The sequence below is a fragment of the Chelonoidis abingdonii genome, chromosome 2 (assembly GCF_003597395.2).
Source record: "Chelonoidis abingdonii isolate Lonesome George chromosome 2, CheloAbing_2.0, whole genome shotgun sequence".
Taxonomy (NCBI): domain Eukaryota; kingdom Metazoa; phylum Chordata; order Testudines; family Testudinidae; genus Chelonoidis; species Chelonoidis abingdonii.
Genome location: NC_133770.1, coordinates 106164084 through 106187988, shown reverse-complemented (window position 1 = coordinate 106187988; position 23905 = coordinate 106164084). Strand labels below are relative to the sequence as shown.

At 41.7% G+C, this 23905-nt stretch overlaps 1 protein-coding gene across 1 annotated transcript in view; it reads right to left on the bottom strand.

Annotated features, from left to right (window-relative positions):
• Nucleotides 1-23905, bottom strand: part of ADCY1 (adenylate cyclase 1) — a 257663-nt gene that overhangs the window by 147064 nt on the left and 86694 nt on the right. Inside the window, exon 2 of the mRNA XM_032796824.2 lies at nt 21396-21545. Within this exon, the coding sequence (XP_032652715.1) occupies nt 21396-21545 (150 nt within the window). The remainder of the gene's footprint in view (nt 1-21395; nt 21546-23905) is intronic.

Below are 23905 nucleotides of genomic sequence, written 5' to 3'. Positions count from 1 at the left end.
CTGTGAATGGAACTTAGTTAATTCTCATGATAATGCTTGAGTCAGAAAAGAATCCAGAGATCACTGTCTCACAGTTATATTGGTTCCACATTGCTAAGAGAAGTAGTAAAAATATTTTTCTTACTAAAGTCAGCAGCTATGACTCAGAATATATATGGTAAACGGCAATTTTTATGTTGTCACTATTCTGACCAATAGAACACTAACTTTAAACACACAGTGCAAAAGGAAAAGATATATAACAGATCGCCATGCAATAAGGTCTATTGCATTGTTATTGTCTAAACTGGACATTAGCAAAAAAAACAAAAATCAAAAAAACCCCTCAAAATAACTGCCCCAAAACCTCAAACCGTACCTTTTTTTGTCTATGGTCTTTATATTCTAGCTACACAATAAATTTTACTAATATAATGGACAAATTCAGACAGTATACACAGAATATATTATTTTGGAATGTACAGTCTGTCTTCATCATCTTCTCCTTGCTACTCTGATAATACATCATTATACCTATAAGTATAGTATTGTTCAGATAAACAATTCCATTGCAGTAACAGATATTAGGAGAGCAAAATCATATTTTGTTTTGCACAGTGTTCAACACTGATTGAGAATACAACTCTCACATTTTTAGTAAGTTACGGAATATGGTGACTTCCTACTCTGCTTGCACCAAAGCAGATATTTCATATAAATGAAACTGATGGCAAAACTCCCATTAACTTCAAGATGAACAGTATTTCACTCGATGTATTTTTGGAATTACCAATACAGGGCGGTGTAATTGCATTAGGAAAATCTTTAATATTTTAGTACATTGGAACTATAACTTTCATCTCCTGTGTATTTGTATTTCCAAACTTAAATTGCCATTAACATAAGATTTTTGTACTTTATTACTTAAAAACTGAAATGGTTTATATAATCTTACATGTTGTACAGTACAAAGAATATATCTCACCATGTTCAGTTAATACTGAATTATGGCAATTTGTATTACTTCTTATTAACCTATATTACTTTTACAAAATAAACTCATTTAAAAAACTGAACTTTAACTCACCCCAAAAAACCCCCATGATGTACACTTGCCACCTATTCAGTCAAGGAAAGAGTTCAACTTCCAGAGTTTAGCATTTCCTCGATTCTGTGATATTAGACTTTTGGAGATTATAAATTCCCTGATCTAGAGCTATTCAACAGCCTGAAATCAGCCACTCTTATGTAAGGCCTCTTGAACCCAGTCAAATTTAACTCACTTGCATTGTTGACTGAATGACATGCTTAACTCAGATGTTTTTATTTAACTTGTTTTTCCAAATGTTCAATACTTTCTCAAACAAATTCCTTCTAAAGGTTCTATACTGATTTATAACACTTTAGGCAGCCCCCAAACAATAGCTTCCAACACAATATAAAATGCTATTATTTTTCTATGAAATTCTTTGTATCAGTGTCCATATGGGATATGGCTGTGACACATTTTTGAATCCTTTCAGCAATCTGTAAATCACTTATGAAACCAAACTCTCATCAGAACACTGGCCTCAAATCAGCAAATTCCTTAATGTTCTTGGCCAACATTTCCCCTTTCCCTTCTGTTGCACACTGTGCTGTGGGATGATTGGTTACAACCGTCCACCCACAAACTGGCTGCTTTTCCATTTATGCTCTTCATTTAAAATAATCTATTACTAGTGCACCCATGAATTCATAAAATACCATGAAATCTAGGTGCCAGTAGAACAATTAATAGTAGCAGAAACATCACAGTCTGAGCATGGAACACCTTAGCTGCCCCTCACTATGTCAGGTCATATTCAAAGGAGAAAAATATATTTAAGACAAGGGAAATCTCATTTGATAGTTTTGTAGATTATTTTATCAAGAGGTGTCCTCCCTTATGCTCTAAAAAAGGTAAGACAAACTGATCTACAAGATTGGCCTTTTGGACATCCTGACCTAAGGCCTTCTATCTAGACTGCCCTTTCGCCACCTCTATTGAGTTTCACCTTGGGCTCCATTAGCAAAAATATCCCTGTGCTATGGTGGTATTGTAGATATCTCCAGTAGAATCCAGATACAGAATTCAGTTATAGTGAAACACCGCTTAGAATGAAGTAAAGTGAATTGCTGCAGTGCATTCCAAAAAACTTTAAGATCTCTTACACAGCTCTCATTAAGAGAATATATAAAGATGTATGCATAACAGTCTTATTCAGCAGCTACCTGCTGGGATTAAAAAAAAAATGGTTTTCTTGACATCTTCACAATTGTTAGAGTCCCGTGCATTTTCAGGAGGTAGAAACAGCTTGCATAACATCCATGGTGAAGGAACAGGAATATTTTACTAGTCCTTCTCCTGCTATAGTAAAATTCTTTATGTTGACAATTTGAGGGGAGAAGTTAATAGATATGTAGATTTTAAGGCATGAAGGGCCATTGGGAGTCTCACATTCTGCATAATACAGGTTATAGAACCTCACTCAGTAATTTCTGCCTCAAGCCCATAACTTCTGTTTGAGTTCTAGAGGTACTGAGTTATTTCACTATAAGGTTCCATCTCAGTTTTTATTTCTTTTTGAGAAAAAAGGCACTAATATCATTAATAAGAGAGCATCACAGTTCAATTTACCTTCATTTTGGAGCTCAGCATTTACTTTTTCAACAAAAACTCCTAAATGCACCCTAAATAATATTACTCGCTACACAATAATGCCTGCATAAGTTGCATGCCTGCATCAGTTTTAAGATAAAATCACTGAGCAGCAGGCTCTCTGCTACCCCTACACTACGTTGCATAGCTATTTTAATTCCTTCTAGAGCTAAAGTACTGTAATGCCCTCATAGCAACTTTATGTAAACGTTACTGAGAGAGTCAAGATAGGTGAGGCAATATCTTTTATTACAACAGCAATGTGTGTGAAACCAGACAATCACTACCCTCTTGAATGAACTCACACACAGAAATGTGATAAAAAAACAAAGACATCCCATCAAAGTGATCACTCCATATCTGACCTCTCAGTCCTCATCCCCAAGGAAAACCTGTACAACATGTTTACAAGATAAGTCTGCAAACTTAAATTCATAACTGTGCTAGACAGTAAAAGCCAGAGATACAAACTGTTGAAATGGGCCATAAGATTAGTAACACACCCTGCTGCCTGCTAACATTTAGTTGCTCACTTCATTTTAAGTGGTAGCCTACAGCATATGTGACCACCTTATGCTTAACAATCTGTCCCAACTCGTATTTAGTTTAGACACTCTGCTTGCCCTCCCCATACCTGAAGAAAAGCTCTGTGAAGCTTGAAAGATTGTCCCTTCCACCAACAGAAGTTGGTCCAACAAAAGACACTACCTCACCTATCTCGTCTCTCATGTATCCTGGGCCAATATGGCTATAGCACAGTGCAAACAACCATGTGAAGTTTACTATCATTCATTCTTGTCAGCTATAAAACAAAGGCAGAAGACTGCATTTACATATTATTTTAAATTAAATTATGTTGTGAACATAGTGTTATTGTTATGTATACCCTAAATAGTGTTAGAGGAAAGAACTACTATATTAAGATGACTTTGCTTTTTTTTTTTAAAGGCCACTAGATGGCAATGTTTCAGAGCATTACTGTAATGTCTCAAAAGTTATGATAATTTGTTAGTGCTTTATTATTGAAATCATAATTATTGAAGATCATTAGCAATGCTGTACTGCAATGCACGGGTTGTGAATATCAGAGAAGCTGGTGGCTCACTGCAGTGTTATGCTAGAAGATGATCAGTTGTTAAAATGCAGATTTTACATCTAGCAGTTGATTTGTCGTTTGAAGCTACCAGACGTAAATCTGACAATCAAGCTAAATGATAGCAGCATTAGCATCACACAATCCTTCTTAGCACTCCCCAGGGACACATTCCCACACCACTGAAACCTAATTGACAATGGCCTATAAAATGATCAGTGGCCTATCCCAAAGCTGGTGTACTTTAGATGCAAGAGCAGTCCCCTCCTTAGGCCTGGTACGGTAGAGAACATTCTACACACTTAGCATTGTTGATATGTAAGAGGCAGCTGGTGAATTTCTGACCTCATAATAGCAATTTCTAGCAGTAAAACCAATTTTTTAGTGAGTCTGCTGTTTCGTAACACATTATTAGCTGACAGAAACCTAAGCTGCAAGTTCAATGTCAATAAGAGGATCAGAGATTTGTTGACAGAAAAAGAAGAATCTTTACTAAGTTCACTGAGAGCCTCCTCTTGGAAACAAAGAATATGAAATGAAACTAGATTTACATAGCCAGCCAGCTAGAGACATTACACAGAAAATGACATTGCTTGCCCTAGCCTCTCCGACACAGTAACGGCAGTAAAGAAATCTAGCAGGAGCTATATACATTTCTCCTTGAAATGACGCAATCGCCACTTACCAGCTTGGTGTGGAATGCTGTATTTCATCTCCCTTTCCTCCTCTGTTCCCAAAGAGAAGAGTCAATGGGAGGAAGAATAAAGAAGGCACAACTAAGCAGCAAGGAGTGTGGGAGAAGAGAGGCTGTTAATATTTCTAGAGTGGCTACCAACAGGGAATGCAAAGGAAATGGAACAGCATAACTGCACCTGTTTCCTGCTAAAGATTAAGATAAGGTCTTCTCTCCCCACAAACCTGTCAGTGCCATATCATCTGCAAAGGGTGAATTGAGTTCCTATTATTGCTATTGGGATGAAGAAGAAAAGCACATGTACCCTCTCCCTGTTATAAAGAAAACTCTGCTTATATTAACGAGAGAGTTTTCAGACAAGAAAAAGACATTTCACAGTAGGAGGGTTTCACTGTTCCTATTTTATGGCAACTGAGAAGTTCAGCCAAATTAGAGAAAGGTGAAACAGTCCATCCAGGGAGTAGTGCCCTGGGAGGAGAGGAGTTGTCATTAGATAGAGATCATCTTACTGGACGGTGTGTGCCACAGACCTGACAAAGTCGTTCAACCTCAACACCATGCCAGGATGTTCAATAATTATGAAACCGTGTTACTTAAATCCTGCATTTTCATACAGTCCTTATATCAGTGTTCTCCTCCCAAGCACAGAATGACTGAGGCAATGTGGTAAGCCTTCACGTTTACCACAAACTGTACACATCAGTCTTGTTCATGTCACTGTTCAGTAAACATTTTACTTTATTCAAAAAGTTTAAGGGTCTAGGGGTATCAATGTCATCAGCTGTTCAGGGAAATACCTGGGAAGCTGAGAAGGCCCCTGTGAGGCAAGGGTTCAAACTCATTTAAGTTTGAGGCTGACATAGTCTATCAGTAAATGTTTCTTAGAAGTTGTTAAATTAAAGGTGTGAAAATGTATGCTAATTAAGAAGTGATATTGTCTTACAGTCCCCACCCTAAGGGCCACACTCCTTCCTTTTTTTGGTTGTACGTAACTCCTATCAATTCGAGTGGAAAGCACATGTGTAAGTCCCTGAGGGTATATTATGGACTGTAAGGCACTCTCATACTCTGTTAATGTCTGTGTGTGGTGGGGGGGTCACATAAGTACCTAAGATACATAAATACCACCCACTTACATAACTCCAAATCTTCATGTTTGTGTTCTCTATGGCGAACTAAGAATATTCTGTCCACCTCTTATTCCCACTGAAATCAATGGTAAAACTCTCAGTGAGTTTAATGAAAGCAGGATCAGACCCACTGAGTTTGTGTGCTTGCATTTTAGATCTATTATCCAGCCATAGCAGCAGTACTGTCCAAATCCTGCTACACGTGCTAAACAAATATAGAAAAACAAGTGAGATATTAAAAGCACAGCTTGAAAAGCTGCTTTACTTTACACACGGCTGGTCTTGTTCAAATAAATAAATGAAACTATCAGAAGGAACGTGGGTAACGTGCTATCATAATTCTTAATCAGGCAAGTACCTAGAGATGTGTGTGCTCGTGGCTGCTATACACTGAAGCGCTCCATGGTCATAGAGTTGTAAATCTGAACCTCACTTGATAATCGCAGCATTCTATTGTCATTATGAAGTTGACAATAATACTGTCATTCTGATCCTCTCTCATTGCTGCTGCTAAGATGATGGCATTATAAACGGCATCTTCCCCGACACTGCTCATTTTCAAGAGAAACACTAAAGCAGATGGCACTTCACACATAGTGCAGCACAGAACAGAGAAGTTTCCTCTCTTGCTTACGGATCTCTTGATTTCCAATTGAACCATGCCTTTGTTAGTCACACCAAGCTAACATTAAACCACCCAGTAAACACCCTTAGTCCTCTCTCACACTCAGTGAGTGATAAGTCCTTTATGCATATGATCTCTCCACCATCTGGGACAACTGCCCTAACTTTCTATATCTATCTGAATGCTAAGAATTATAATACGTGGAGACATTACAACATTAAAGTGAGTTGGGGAGGGTGAAGGCAGGGAAGGAGGAATCAGACTTTATCTCTACAGGTTAAAATAAACACATATTTAGAGGTGAGGCACCTCACCACAACATATCACGGGATAGAAGAAATCGTTTTGATAATACTATCCAAACACACAGAAAAAAAAAATAAGTATGTATGAAAACCTTGATCTGTAGATTCTTAATAGTGGTAGAGCAAGTGGGCATGCCAGAGGCAGATTTACTTTTAACTCAGCAGAGAGAAGCATGATGACTGATCATGCGATAACTGATCTAGACTTCAGGAACATAAAAATACACTAGACTCCTTGTTTTGAAAATCTTGATCTTAAACTTAGGCTCCTAAATCAATATTTACGAACCCAAATAAGTGGTCAGATTTTCAAAAGTGTTGAGCACTGTAACGAGATGCCCTGGCTCCCCGCCGCACCTGAGAGGGACAGGCCAGAACTGATGCTGGAGTGGGCGGAGCCACCGCTGCCTGTCCCCGCCCCCCAGAAGTCCAGGGCGGGACAGAAAGTATAAAGGCCCAGCCCCAGCGCTCAGTTAGGCACAGGCTGCTGGAGAGGACAGACACTGGTGCTCGAGCTCCTTCCGGGCCCAGTCTGCCCCATGCTCGCTACCCTGAGGAGCACTGGCCGAGCCTTCCCCGTGCCCGGTACCCGGAGAAGCGGCCTGAGATTCCCTATGCCCAGAACCCAGAGGAGCGGCCTGAGCTTCCCTACGCCCGGTACCCAGAGGAGCCCATGGTCTGGGACCCACCCGACGATGCCGGCGAGAGACAGGTATCTAGAGAGGGGGAGATTGGAAGTGGCCTGGGGGTAGCCGACCCTAGTCTGGCTCCAGGGGATCCCAAACTGATGTCAGTCTGTTGCGGCCAGGATCCCCACTGACTGCAGTGAATTTTTGCCGCTGTTAGGGCCCCGGGCAGGAATGCAGTGGAGTGGGAGGTCCTGCGTTCCCCCTGCCACCCTTCCATGGGTGGCAGACTCCCCATCCCTCCTGGCCTGAGGAGGCCTCCTTATACTGTTTAACTCGTTGCTCAGCCCCTGCTGGAGGGTATGACCCTTACCTATGTTTGCTCTGCCCTGCTGACATGGCCGGAGCCTGAACTGTTTGTTGCCCCGCCCTGCTCCAGGGCCGGGCTTATAGACTCTGTATTTGCTCAGCCCCTGCTGAAGGATCTGAGCCCTGGACAGATTGCTGCTGTGTAGCGAGGCACCCTGGCTCCCCGCCACGTCTGAGAGGGACGAGCCCCAGCACCGGACCCTTACAAGCACCCAACAACTCCTTATTGAAAAATCTTGGACTAATAGTCAGACCACAAGCACACTTATACCTATGCAATCAGAATCTCATTGCAAAACTAAAAACCAGAAAATCTCTCTAGAATACCCAAAAACCAATCTGGGGATCAAATTTGGGAGTAAAACCATAAATAACTCAAGGCACAGAAAACCAATTGATATGTTTCTGAACAAATTATATGGATCTAGTAACATTTGTCACTGGCTATTTGTCCATGTTATCTCTACAATGGAAGACAAAGCAATCCTAACCATGCAATCTGCCTAGGATTGCTTTGTTTTCCATATTTGAGATCTATCTATCTATCTATCTATATCTATCAGCCTGGAATAAACTAAGGAAGCTCTAAGGAAACTCACCAATTTTAAGCAATCGGATTCACTTGATACTAATCTACACCTACCATGTGCAACACAGATTTTTCAATCTATACTAAGACAGAAAAAGAAATAAGACCACATAGGAAAATTAACACAAGTCAAAAGGTGTACTAGATACCTGTTTCTTATGTGAAATCTGAAGAAATCTGGAAATCTAAATGAAATACAAAAATATTTCCCACTCCAAAATGAGAAAATTCAAACAAAATACTCCCATACAAGGACAAGTTACTACATAGTCTGGTATCTTCTTACCAACAGAGGTGTGGTCTGCTAGCTTGGGACACATGCAGCTCTCTAGTAGGGCAAAACATACATTTGGACCATATGCTGTCCTATTTTAGATTCAAGCAAAGCACACCTGCCAGAATACACATAGCTTGCTGAATTAAGGGTAGGATTCATTTCCTGCAATGCCTTCTGATAACACATGAAACACAAGTAGGGCCCGATTTTCAGCTGATATAAATTGCTGTTGTCCTACTGGACTCCGTGGAGCTATACCAATTTATAGCACTTGAAGACCGCCCATGATATTTTAAAGAAATATGAGAACATACGTTAACTTGCACTAAAGAGCTGGTTGGCTTTTAAGATGAACTTATGGGTGAACACATTTGTAGGGACATCAGTGAGGGGGAGGAAGATTTGATTTAGAAACATGCAGGAGATACAGCCCTATAGGAGTATTCAGGATATCAGTCTTCTGCTGCTGAAATAAGAACAACAGTCTAACCACACATTCATAAGGATGTACTATTTTGCACAGTGGTTGGTTAGTGCCTCCCCTGAGACAACTAACTGAAATGAACAACAAATGCTTTGTTGACTTGAAACTGTCTCCCTGTATTTCCATTCTACAAAGAACTCAGCTCACATCCATGAACCCCTGAGAATGCACACACAAGATTACATTAGAAAACAGAGCTTTAGACTTAAAAGCCAGCCTTGACAAAATGCCTTCTCAAGAATCTGTTTTCTTATTCAACTTCCGTGTCCTATGTTCTTACTTTCTAGAGTTCTGATTATGATTATTTGCTCTAACAGGTGTGACACAAGATGTTATCTACTGAAAGCAATATGGCAGCCTATCCTCAACTGTGTAATGACAAGCTTTATAGTCTGGATCCGCAAAGGTACTTAGGTGTTTGTCCTGTTTTTAGGTGCCATTGAGATCCACAAAACTCCCATCTGGCTACCATCTAACCCTGTAGACACCTAATCTTTGGGCGATGGGATATTCCTCAATCTCACCTACTGAAGTTTTTCCACTTTAATCAAATAATTGAATTAATTAATTAATTGAGCCAGGGAACAAGCGAGAATGACTCTATAGCCCAGTAGTTAGGGTATTCACCTGGGAGGTGGAAGATTCCTGTTCAAATCCCTTCTCCTCATCAGACAGAGGGGGACTTGAACTGGTGATTGCTGTAACCACTGGACTAAATGTTATAAGGAAGGGCATCCTCCTCCTCCCTCCCCTTTGTGCATTTATGTGGTCTCTGAGCATGTCCATTGGATCCCACATGCAACGTAGGCAGAGAAGCACCTATCTACCCCTGGTTTGTCGATCACTAGAAGAGATAAGTACCTCCCCTACAGCATGGACTTGGGTGCCTAGCTCCATGAGAGGCTTAACATACCCCCCTCTTTCATTGGCTAGCTTAGGCGGCTCCCCACCTAGCATGCTGGCTTTATGGATCACATTCTAAGGCACCTATCTCTCGCTGTTCACTGTATAGGAACCCAGATGCCTGATTCAGACTTTGTGAATCACAGCATTGTTCCTGTGGCTTTCTAGGTTTCTAAAAGTCAGACCCTTTGTGCATTTGGCACCATGTGTTTGTGTCTTTATCCTTCCTCACTTATCCTCTTTCATGGAAAACAATGAGGTAACAAACAGGCAAAACGAAAACCACCACCACCACCACCACCAGGGGCAACACATGGGGGGGTACATGGGGTCACATGCCCCGCTAGATTTCTTGAGCCGCTTCCAGGGCCAGCTCCAGCTTTTTTGCCACCCCAAGCGGTGAAGAAGAAAAAAAAGAAAAAGAAAAACCCGATTGCTCTGTCGACGAACAGGAAGAGAGGGAGTGAAGGACCCGCCGCCAAAGATTTGGATGTGCCTCCCCTTTCTATTGGCTGCCCTAGGCATCTGCTTCTTCTGCTGGTACCTGGAGCCGGCCCTGGCTGCTTTTCAGTGGGAAGCCCAGCAGGAGGCAGCAGCTCCCCCTGGTGGTAGCACTCAGTATGTGTCCATGCAGTGTGGAGAGGGAAACTCCTGGGGGAATTCTGCGCCACTACATACGCACAGAATTCATGTGCCATGCAGAATTTTTCTTCTCAGCAGAAAATACATTCTGCTGAGAAGTGCTGCAGATGCACCTTTCACCCTACAGGGGCCACTGTGGCATCAATACAGAGAGCAGCTGCTCCTAGGCAGGAGCAGCCCCAGCTGTGGATAGGGAAGAAAAGAGGCTGTTCCTCACAGCGCCCTGCCTGTGGGGCCAGGTCAGGAGGCCCGGGATATAGGGGCACATGGGGCTGCTGTGTGGTCACAAATTGGGATTCAGAAGGGCTAATGTGGAGGGGACAGACTGGGGCTGAATGGAATGGGGCTGCAGGGACAAATGGGGATGGAGAGGGACATGGCTGAGTGAGGGTGCAGGGCCACATGGGGGAGGGTGAATGGGCATGCAGTGACACATGGGGATAGGGGCAGATGTGCCTGACTGAATGAAAGAGGCTATGGGTCAGCCCAGTCTGCATAGGGAAGGCTCCCTAACAATCCCCCTTCGCCCTCTCCCTCCCAAAAAAACCCTGTTCCATACTTCTCCCACCCACACCCAACAACCCTCCAAGTTCACATCCAGGCTCCTTCCCAGCAATTACTTCCTTCTTCCTCAGCAACCCCATTACCCCCGATTCCCCCAAGCTCTTGCACTGCTTCTGGGGGGTGTGGGAAATATGTTTCTGTATTGTCATTTAAATGAATTATTATACAAAGTTCTATATTAACATGCCTAGTAAGGAACCTATTTGTCAAAAAACATTTCCTGAATCTTTTTTGTTCCTGAATCATACTTGCTGACAGGTATTCTGAAATCAGTTACCAAAATAATTGAAACTGGCATGATTATATTGCGTCATTTTAAAAATAAACCATGCAATATTTTGCAGAATTTTAAGATATTCTGCACAGAATTTTTAATTTTTTAACACAGAATTCCACCAGGAGTAGAGGGAGGAAGCAGCAGGGTGGCTGGCTGAAGCCTGAGCTCCTCCCCACTGTTACATGGGGCTCCTTCTCCTTCCCTGCTGCTGAAATCCCAGCACTTCCCACTTCCTGCTTTGCAGACCGCCCAGTGAACTGAGATTGGGAACTGGAGCTGTGACGTGGTGCTCAGCGCCAGGCCCCATCCAGCCCCAGAGCTCTGGGGGCAAGTGAGGAGTCCTGGGGGTTGGGGTGGAGCCTGCAGCTGGGGGAGCATTGAAACAGCAGCAGCCTCCTATGTGCCTATCAAGGAGAAGGCGATTTGGGGGTGTCATATTCCCCACTCCAACAAAAAATGACTGAGAATTCTCCAACTTCTTGTTAACTGAGATGATCCAAACCCAAGCACCATCCCACTCCGGCACCACCCACCACCGTGATGGCGCATGGGGGACTGGCATCCCAACTGTGTTGCCCCTTTTGCTCGTCTTGTTTTGAACACTTGCTAAATTGATCAAGGATAGTTCAGGCAGGGAGGGATGCCTGCAAGCTCTGCAAGAGGCTGGGCCACCACAAGACAGCGAGCAGGAGGAGGTAGTTCCTCGTGTATATTGACTACATACATATCGAGTTTCAGAGGGGCGATGGCAGAGGCAACACATGGAGCACTCACATGCTCCCACAGAACCTTTCAGTTGTGCTGCTTCTCCCTCTGCCTCCGCCCCCAATATCCACAGTTATGTTACTTCTGTACCACCACTGCAATCCTTTGTATGTTTCATTGAGGGTTTTCTAAAAGAGAACACATTTGAAAGTTTCCAGGAACGATACTATATTTATCACTGAATCCCTGGTAGCTGCTGAAGTTTCAACAGTTTTTATAATGCTACAAAATGGAAAATTTTAATTTAACTTTTTTTATTCATCTCTTCAACCTACAATAAGCCAGCAAATGTTCCATTAAGATAATTAAGAGCTCATTTCATTTTAGTTGCCTTAAATATTTCGACACATCTATGAAAAAGATATACTGGAATGAGGAATAGTTCAAAACCTCTCTCCTACATTGTATCAATTATTAATAACTAGAGCCTGCCCTGTGCAACTGGGAAGAAGTTAATAGAGACATTAGCTTAACTGAGATTTGTGCCTGGGAACCAGAGTTCATGTACTGTATTTTATAGGCTTTAAAATCTGTTTACTTGGCATAGCTCTGAGACTTTGTGCCAGATAATGGAAATGGCTGAAAGCTGATTTTGTTGTTTAAATGTCAGTGTGCTAGTGGGGTGGAATTAAACTGTAAGTGCAAGTGTTAAAGTGCCTGATATGACAGCAGGTATGAGTAATGTTCTTTTATGAATTTCTTAAGTTTTCTGTATTTTTAATATGATATAATGATGTTATAATTATTCTGTATTTTATAAAAATTCTTATAATGCAAGTACAACTACAATACAAGTAAAGTGTGTAGCTAATACAGTTTACAGTCCTATACTCTACAAGATGCCTTGGGTGTGGTTTTTGTTTTGTTTTGCACTTCTAGATACCAATGCTATATGAAAACCTCACCTTCTGCTGTTAGACACATTCAGCTAATTGAGACATTTCTCTGCCTACTAACAGGGCCGTAGTGACCACATTCTATGGTAAAATGAATGTGGGTACTAATTCAGCCACGTGCACCTTCCGCTGCAGGTTGCAGAGAGGAGCAAAATGGGGTAGGACAGCCAAACCTGCAGAGGGAGGGAGCATCAACCTGAGGCCCCAATTCTGCAAACACTTACACAAATGCTTAACTTTAGTACTGTGAGAAGCCTTAGGATTTACTTGGATTTACCTGGTACTTCAAGTTAAGCATGTGCCTAAGTGTTTGCAGGGGCAGGGCCTAAGGGATATATTACACAGGAGTGGAGCTGAAGGGATCTTTGTAATTACTGCTGTGTTGACCAGCAACCACTCCCCTTCAACACTTCTACTTTGGACAGGGGAAGGGAGGCAAGAAGTAGGGCAATGTGGTGGACGCAGCCAACAGTCTGCCCAAGATGAAAATAAGATAAGCATTTAAATGGTCAACTGGAGTGGAGAATGAGGATGTTCAAAGCTTTGGTGCTTGTTATTGCTCGGTGAGGGACTTTCTTCTCTGAAAGCCTGGGTCAGCAGGGCCTCTCAGGACATCAGTTTACAATGCAAGGGCTCTTTTCAAAATGGACAATGGTAAAACCCAACTTAGAATAAAAGAAACAGATTTTTCAAAAAACTGCGACTACAACAAAAACCTTCAGTGAGAGTCTGCAATTGTGAACATAATTTTCTCTTCTCCCTGATACTAAGGAAGGGTATTCTGTTTTATGGACGCAGGGATTTTAAGGCCACAAGGGACTATTAGGGTTATCTGTTCTGACATCCTGCACAAAAAGGACCATAGAACCTCACCCAATGATGCCTGCATCAAGTCCATAATTACTGGTTGATCTAGATTCAGAGTATAGCTTTTAGACATAGACAGTGTTTTACTTTTTTTGGAGGGAGGACTGTACTGTGTACGTCGCAGTGATATATTTAGGCTTCGATTCTGCATGGCCATGTATACAATGTTGCAATTATAAATTCAAGTCACAAAGCACTAAGGAGGACAGGAAGTGTCGGAGAAACCAATTATGCATTAACTAGAGCACAGCTGGCAAGTTATGCTTGCCTAACTGCAAGAGTAAGGCATAAGGGAAACAAAAAGCTGAGCACTTACTGGCATGATACAGAACATAGCCCAATCCTGCAAACATTTTTATATACGTACAGTTATATGCACATGAATCATCCGCTTCCACTCAACAGGAACACTTACACGTGTAAAGTTACATAGGGGTGTGTTCGCAGAATCTGGGTAAATGGGTACTTAAATCCGCCTCTCCTCAGACACACTCATACTCCATCTGTACCAAACCTCATTTTTTAATCCTGTTGATTGGTTCATGCTCCTATTCCTTGCTGCCCTGGATAACATTATTAAGGGCCTGTCAACAGGACAAGTCATTGCACAGCACATCAGATGTGACTCTACCATACACCAGCTTGCCACACAGTAGTGTCGTCCCGTGTTGACTCCGCCACAGCGCATTGTAGCAGTGGCCATACGGGATGCTGTTACTGCATAGCAAATTGGTGTTCTATAGATTCACATCGTGGTTTGCTGTGCAGTACTCTGCAGCATAGACACGTCCTAAGAGTCAAACCTGGACCTCTCCACAGCAAAGTAGAGACTTAACCCGAGACCACTAGGTAGGACTAGAAATCTTTTTTAATACAATAGTCTACATGAATTAAACACAAAAATGTAGTGGACACACAGAGGGGTTAAGAGGGATTATGTTGAGTGGCGGGAGACTGTCACTAAACTAGACAAAAATCCTGAGTCCAATTTGCCTTCATTGATGTTAATGACAAAACCCTCTATGATATTAGGACTAGTTCCTGTGATTCGGCAAAAAGTCAGACTTTTTCACCTTTTTTGGTGAAAACAAAGAGGCACTTTCACAGGTTGTTAATGCTGCAGAAAGTACATCATTTGGCTGGTGGAAGTGATGCACTTTCACCCTGGATCAAACTCAGGAATACGTTGCCAAAAAGAAAAAAAGAAAAAAATTGGCAAGTGAATACCCAATAAACAAGCACTGCTAGTATCACACAACTCTAACATGGGGGTGGGGGGTTAGTTGTATCTTTACAATCTGCCCATGGTAAGGAACACCAGGTAGCTGCCCCACCCCAAAGGCAGACCAGGAAGGGAATTATTGCGACTTGGTGAGTAATTCCCTCCCTGGTTCCCCCTTTGTTCCAGCAGCAAATTACACTCCTCTCTGCATTGGCCAAGATTCCACTCCCTCCCCACCAACCTGCAATGGAGGGGAAGTAGCAGCTCCAGAAAGCTGCTCTTCCCACTGTGCTGTGACTTCCAATGCACACTGATGCAGTGTAAGGGAAGGGAGCTCCTTGCACATGAGGCAGGTGACCATCCCCACCTAAATTAATCTTTTCCTGCTTTCTTGATTATAGAGCAGAAAATATAGGTAAAACAGAGAGAGAAAAATGCAGGTATTTCGGTTGCAATTACACATTCCAGACCCAAACCCTACTCCTTTGGGAGTTTGGCCGTTCATTTCAGTAGCAGCAGGATGGAACTCACAATATTTACATTAAGCGGCTTGCTCTAGAAAGGATGGTATTGCTACTGAGATTTATGAACAACAGGAGCACATGCTTTTCCCAAGAGGATGATCACAGTTATTCTCTTATGCGCACAGTCTTTCTTGGCCCAGAGCCTTGGATTCAGTGGTTGCTTTTGAACTTTAGCTTCCCATCTGGCAGCATAATGAATGCATGCTGCCATGCCAATGAGATAATTTATCTGTCTTAACTGCATGCAGCAGAAAAGTTGTAAATGCTAAATTATTTTTTTTAAATCATTCTACTTCAAATGCCTTCTTGCATGCTCCTAATACAGGGGATGCTGACTTTCTGAACATGTTGTATACAAAAAACAGAGAGATTTTAGCTTTCCCCATTATAAACAGATTTACCTCAATTACCATGTGTATCTGCTACTACAGATGTAGCAACAGAAGGAAATCTCACAGAAAAGGAAATCCACAGAGGAGGAAATGTCCCTTGCAGGTAGATACAGCTGCAGCTGTCTCTTCACAAAGTCACCATTTTAAGTCTAAAAGATTGTGTGTGTTCAAAAGTCAACAGGGGTCCGTTTTTGCTGTTTCGTTAATTACATGCATAGAAACATCAGGGAAAGGGTTTTAACATTTTGGTTTGAAATTCTTAATGAAAAAGGGCTACAGTATTTGGGTCAGGGCATTTACATTAGAACAAAATCAGATTAAAAGTATCAGTAATTTTTTATATATATTTAATATTTGTAATTCTCCAAATGAAGGTACCAGGATGATTATACATGCCAAGTAGTTCACTAATGTCATTTTATCTCCACCTCTCCCCTTTTCAACAGCCCTAGAGTTTTCAGTGGGACTAAATCGCATGATAGCTAGGCCTTAGAGTGTTATCAACTGGAAACTTAGGCTACATTAGGCCATAATGAACTGATAAGAGTATGGTAGCTTGTAATCAGGTCTTGGTAGGGTTTTGGAGGGAAGGAGTTGGGATTCCCCCCCTCACTGTTTTAAAAGTGTTGTTATTTAGTTTGTGTGGAAGTCACCAACAGTTGATTGAAGGTACTGTATATTGGTAAATGAGTGCTTTTCACCACTGCTTATTATACTGCATAAAGTAATTTCTGCCAATGTATTAAAGTGAAGAATGTAAGCTACTAACTGTACTGGTGTACTTGCATATTAGATTAGAAAAATGTTTATCACATGTATCTTACTTTAAAAACTGTGCAAAGTGCCTCTCTTTTGTCTGTTGTTTTTGGGGAGGTGTTTGCTTCTTTGCTTTTTTACAGATAGTTATCAAAGACATATCAAATAACTAGAGATGGGCAAAACAAATGGTGCTTTGGTTTGAGAACACAGAAGTAGATTTTCAAAAGGCACAAACAAGAGTTAGGTATCTTAAGTCCCACTGAATTTCATTGTGACTTGGATGCCTAAATGCCATGCACTTGGAAAATCTGCTCCCTTGTCAACCGGGTTTAATCTTCGTAAAATCATAACCAAAACAAAGAGTGATTTGAATGAAGGTAACATTTTATCCAAACTCCCAAAATTCAAAGGCAAGGAAGTCAGAGGTATCTATGTATGTGTTATATAAATACACATGCACATGTGCACACACACGGTACATCTATCTATGGAAGGAGTACGGGGAACAGAGAGCACTGGAAGCTAAATTATGACTTAAGTAGCATCATCGAGACTTGGTGGCCTGAATGTCATGACTGGAATATTGGTATGGAGCGGTACAGGTTTTTCAGGAAGGACAGGAGGAAAAAAGGGAAGAGATGCTATATTATCCAGCAAGAATATATACACTTGTTCTGAGGTCCAGAAAGAGATAAGAGAAACACCAGCTGAAAGTCTCTGGGTAAAGATAAAAGGGGGAAATAAGGGTGGCATAATGATAGGGGTCTACTATAAACCACCAAATCAAGAAGAGGCATTTCTAGAACAATTTGTAAGCACCTAGAAGATAACTGGGTTATAAGGAATAGCCACCATGGATTTGTCAAGAGCAAATCATGTCAAACCAACCTAATTTCCTTCGTTGACAGGGTTACTGGCCTAGAGGAAAGGGGGACGCAGTAGACTTGATATACCTTGATTTTAGTAAGGCTCTTGACACAGTCCTACATGACATTCTCATAAGCAAACTAGGAAAATGTGGTCTAGATGAAATTACTATAAGGTGGGTGGCACAAGTGGTTGAAAGACCGTACTCAAAATGCTGTTATCAGTGGTTCACTATCAAAACGAGAGGCGATATCTAGTGGGGTATCACAGAGGCCATACTCCGCTAGCCATATATGTACCATGCAGTGGGTCCGGTACTATTCAATAGTTTCATTAATAACTTGGATAATGGAGTCAAGAGTATGTTTATAAAATCTGTGCATGAGCCCAAGCTCGGAGGGGTTGCTAGTACTTTGGAGAATAGGATTATAATTGAAAATGACTTTACAAAAAAAGGAGAATTGATCTGAAATCAATTAGATGAAATTCAGTAAAAACATGCATCCGCCAAAGTAGGTAGTCACCCACGAAAGCTCACGCTCCAATATGTCTGTTAGTCTATAAGGTGCCACACGACTTTTTGCTGCTTTTACAGATCCAGACTAAACACGGCTACCCCTCTGATACTTAATAAAATCAAGTGCAAAGTACTTCACTTAGGAAAGAACAATCAAATGCACAGCTACAAAATGGAGAATAACTGGCTAGATGGTAGTATTGCTGGGGTTATAATGGGCCACAAGTTGAATATGAGTCAACAAAGTGATGAATTTGCAAAAAGGCTAATATCAGTCTGGGATGTATTAACAGCAGTGTTGTATGTAAGAAATGAGAGGTAATTCTCCCGCTCTACTCAGCAGTGGTAACACCTGTCATAAGTAGATAGGTAAGGTAAGGGTTAAGTTTCTTTTACCTGGAAAGGGTAACCAAACACCTGACCAGAGGACCAATCAGAGAACTGGATTGTTTAAAGTCAGGGGCGGGAATTTGTATACTCGGGGTCTTTGTTGTTTTCTCGGCTATGGGTAAACAAGTTTTCTTCTAACTCCATCTTATCTCAAATATTCTACTAAAAGTCTGTGAGTACAAAGGAAAACAAAGTAATTCGGCTATGAGGAGCTTTGTGTTGTATGTACAGATGTGGATTGCTGTGTCTTTGTTGTTTTCCTCGGCTGTGAGAAAACAAGCGGTGCTTCTAACTACCTCTGCTTTCAACCCTTCTCCTAAACATCTGTGAGTACAAAAGGAAGCAAAGTAATTCGGCTATGAGGAGCTTTGTGTTGTATTTACATGTATGTGATTGCTGGTCTATTTAAATTGGCTATTTTTTAAATCAGACTGGGTTATTCAGATTTTCTTAAGTAGGAGCCTGTATAAATGTTTATGCAAGTTATTAGTCTGTATTGTCTCTTTTCCTATATAAAGCTTTCTTTTTCAAGACTTGTGGAAGATTCTTTTTCTAGTAAGGCAAAGCCAAGCTGTTGGTATTTTGCATCTCAATTGTCCTGAGGGAATAGAACGCTTATCTCTTGGGAAGCAGAAAAACAGGTTTCTTGGTACGCGCAAGCTAGACCAGGAGGAAGCCTGGGAAGGAGGGGGGAAGGGGTTATCTCTCCTGCTTCTGAGACTCCAAGGGATTGGGAATCTGGGGGTCCCCCCAAGGAAGGGTTGGGGACACCAGAGAGAGGAAAGGGGGGTCAGGCCCTATAAATTCCTGACCTGGTGGCAGCGAGAATATCCAAGCTGGTAGTGAGCTTGGGGGAGTTTCAGGTAAGCACCCAGGTCTTGGACGCTAAAGTCCAGATCTGGGACAGGAGGCTATTACCACAACAACTCAGCTGAAGTGCTGTGTCCAATTCTGGACATCAGGCTTTAGGAAAGATGTGGACAAATTGGAGAGAGTTCAGAGGAGAGAAACAAAAACAACAAAAAGATTTAGAAAACCTGTCCTATGAGTAGGGCCCTACCAATTTCATGGCCGTGAAAAATGCATCACAGACTGAAACAAGCCCTTCTGTGAAATCCAATCTCCCTCTGCTGTTAGGAGTGCCCCAGCCACGGGGCTCCTAGCTCCGGCTGGGCTGTGGAGGGACAGGATTTGCCCAACGCCTGCACAACGGCTCTCGGTGGGAGCACAGATCCAGCTTTGGGTGCCTTCCTCTGCTGCAGTACGCTCTGAGACTGGACAGCAGCCCCAGAGGTTCCTGCAGCTGGAGGAGGCTTCTGGAGGTGTTTCCGATCTCCTCCTGCTGCTAGGAACGCCCCAGCCAGGAGACTCCTAGCTGTGGCTGGGCTGGGGAGGTACATGACTTGTCCACCCCTGCACAGCCACTCTAGACGGGAGCTCAGACCCACCTCTACCTCTGGAAACCTCCTTTGGCTGCAGGAAGCTCCATGGTTGCAGCCTTCAGAGTCCAGCTTTGAAGGCAGCACATAAGTGAGGGTAGCAATCCCGTGATCCCCCTACAACAGGTTTGCAACTCCCCTCCCCCCCCCCACAATATCCCCTTTTAGGTCTGGATCCCCACAGGATTTAAACACCTGAAAATTTGGAATTTACCAATTTTCAAATCCTATGGCCACAAAATTAACCACAATGGACCGTGAATTTGGTAGGATCCTACCTATCAAGAAAACACTAAAAAAAAAAAAATGGGTATGTTTAGTCCTCAGAAACGAAGACTGACATAGGGCCTGATAACAAATCTTTAAATATACTAAGGACCTTTATAAAGATGGTGGTCAGTTGTTCTCCATGTCCATTGAAAAAAGGACAAGAAGTAATTGGCTTAATCTTCAGCAAGGGAGATTTATGCTTGATATTAGGAAACACTTTCTAACTATAAGCGTAATTAAACTCTGGAATAGGCTTTCAAGGGAGGCTGTGGAATCCCCATCACTGGAGGTTTTTCAGAACAGGTTGGGGAAACCCTGTCAGGAATGGTCTAGGTGTACTCGATATTGCCTGAGCACAGGGGGTTGGACTAGATGACCTCTCGAGGTCCCTTACAGCCCTACATTTCTAAGATCTATGGTCCCTGTTTTGGACCATGTTACAAAGAGAGATAGACAATGATAGGGTTGGGGGAAGACCTGATTTTGCAAAATCTCCCCAGAGCGAGTTTTGTTTCACAAAACCAAACCTAAGACCAAGGAGTGGTTTGGATCCAAGTCCCATTTACCCAACTACCCAACGTTGTTTAAAGAAAAGGCCCTACGCATTCATCATAGACTATGAACAGTATACCACAACGAAAACCTGATCCAAACTCCACTGAAGTCAATAGAAAGACTCAAGTGAGGGATAATGAGTTTTGCTGCAGTGATTTTCCTTATCATACCTTATTTCTGTGTCAGTGTGGAAGGCTGATTGCTGTAGTTTTAAGTGAAATATACTAAAAACAGTACCATTTTTAAATGAGAGGAGGGATGGATTGTGGTCCAAACTGTTTGGCTGCAACACTGGAGTCTGTTCTCCCTGTAAAGTGTGTTTTTACCATAACTATCATTAATATTTATTGGAAGGGCAGACATACACCTAGGCGAAGAGAGATTTGTACAGGATGTCTAAAATCCACCTTACATTCCACATACAAATAAAAATATGATTTCTATATGGTCTAAAATGTTACCTTTCTTCCCAGACTAGAAATTTTTCACTTTGGTGCTTGAGCTAATGCTATGTGGATGCTCCTGGATGTTGTGTTTTTGTGACAGATCAAGAGTAAAATGCAAAGCAGAGAAACTCCCTGGGCAATAAGGTAATTAAAGACCTTTCCACATGAATTAGTCTCTCAACTAACAGTGCATGTATCTATAATGATGCCCAAGAAAGAAGAGTTAAGCAAGAGCATTTTTAAACTGACCTGTTTTTCATTTTCATCCTCCAGCTTTAGCCTGTCTTCTATGCAGTTCCTGGCCTGAAGGAATGCCTTCCTCTGAGCCCTTTCAGTCAAAATCCTCACAAAGACCCCATACAAATTTACACTGACAAACAGGATAGCATTGGCCATGAGCTGCACGGGAAGAAGAAGAAGAAGGAAAAAAGAAAAACATATTTTAATACACAGAATTTTTTCATATTACTACTCATGAATGAAAAAGTGACTATTTAAAATCCAGCTCTATAGACTACATTGGTGAAACACTTTCCTATATTACAATTGTGTAGAAGCAACGATACCAGCTATCATGCAGCTAGGCAGGCATATATCACAGTCTACAACTTTGAATTTGCTAAAGGTAACTTTTCTTAAGGCAACCAGTGGCTTATTATTTTTGTTCATCGTTAGCTCTTTCGTTAAGTCATTGGCAAATCTGTCTATGTACCAATATGACCCTTACCACCATCACCTCACAAATCAACAACAGATTTTAACCTCACATCATCACTGTGAGGTAGGGAAGTATAGTGCCCATTTTACAGATGGGGAACTGAGGCACCAAGAGATTAACTTAGTTGCTCACAATCACACAGGAAATCTATGATTGGGCCAAGACTTGAACCCAGTTATCCTACATTCCTTTTCAGTAACTCATCCACTAGGCTGTCTGGCCTGCATCTGTGCTGTTAGCAATCATATTGTGTGGTTTTGAACGTCTCCTCTAGAGATTATTGACAATGATCCTGCAGTGTGCTGAGTGCCTCCTACAACATGCTGAGTGCTTTCAAATCTCATTGACCTTAGCGGGAGTTGAGGACACTCAGTATGTTGAAAGAGGCACTCAGCAGGATCAGTGCCTACCAAAATACTGAAGATAGGAGGAAATGGACTAGCATACAAATTTCACATTGAAAACTGCACTTCTACCTAGGAAAGAAGGGAAACAAAAAGGTGTGTTAATCCAAAACAAGGCCCTACTGTGTGAAGTACAACCTTAGATTCATCCCATTAGTTCTTTAGCTGAATTAAGAAGTGAGGCCCTGCTCCAGTAAAGCACTTAAGCGTATCTGTAACTTTAAGGATATGAGTAATTCCATTCTACCCTAGTGAGAAACTTAAAGATGAACTGCAAAACAGTCTGTGCTCCTACAGCTCCGTTTTTGTGTCTACAGAAGACCTCACTTTGCTACTGATTTCCTCCTCGGCTTTAAAATATTAAGTGCTGGCTTCTTTTTTTCTTTGGAGTGATTGTCAAAATGACATCACCTCAAGATCAGAACTGAAGTACAGGTCTTACAGCCCCTTCTTGAGACAGGAAGGAATGAAGTTGAGTCTTAGGTTGTCTTCTTTACACAGGCACAAGATTCTCTATAGTCCTGGGCAAGAAAATATGTGGCCTCTCTCCCTCCATGTTCACATCTATAAAATGGTGATAAACATATTTACTTATATAGCCACTGCTCAGAGGTGGTCGTGGGGATGAGTTACTGGTTGAACAGCACTTTGAAGATGTAAAACACAATGTGAATGTTATTATTTAGAGATATTGAAGGCATAGAGAAATGTCTCCGGTTCTTGTCTCCTTTTATCTGTATTGTAATAGAAAGCTGTCATGGTGTTATCAAATTTCAGCACAAATAAAAGCAACTGAAAATGTACAAGAGAAACTTCAATGGGCCTGATTTTTAGAGGCATGAATGGTGCCACTATCACCGAATGTCTACATTCTATCATACACTCTGCATGATCTAATGGTTGTGACTATTGCAATACCAGTGTGTTGTAAAGCTGATTTGTGCTGGTTCAATGGCTGAAAAAAAATCGCATGGATATCTAGCAGTCAAGTCTGGAGGCAGCTATCAAAGACCACAGACTGAACAATCAGAACAACTATGGACAATGCAAATTGCATGACTTTGCTCAGAAGTGGTTCTAGCAACATGACTGTGTTATCAAATGATGTCAAAACCTAATATTTTTCTTTGGATTAATATTACAGTGAGATCGGAACTGGATAATTGTTTTTAGATGGAATAAAAAAAGTTAATTCAATTTCTTCTATTGTAAGCAGTAAAAGAGCATATATTTTAACAATCTGCCAGCTGTTCCGGGGCTGTCATTACGATTTCACTCAAACTCTGATGATCTTCTGGATCCTGAGCAACCAGTAGGTGGGTCGTTGCAATCATGCAGCCACTTTCAAACGCAGCAGGGTAAGTCATTTTCTGACAAAGTTTGAACAGTTCAAGATAAAACAGAGGCTTAGCTGTCAGCACTGGCCTGCAGGGAATCAGGAAAAGAGATAAAGCAAGTAAAAGTCACAGAATTAAGAATGTGAGAAAAGAAAGTAGGGTAGATTGTCTCCTGATACAAGAGTCTCTCCCTCCCCTCCCAAGGCCCTCTAACATTTTTTTTTCCTGACTGCAAATGCCATATATTTCTTTCACTGTTGGTTTCTTGGATGTATGCCATTTTGTCGTCCCAATATACAT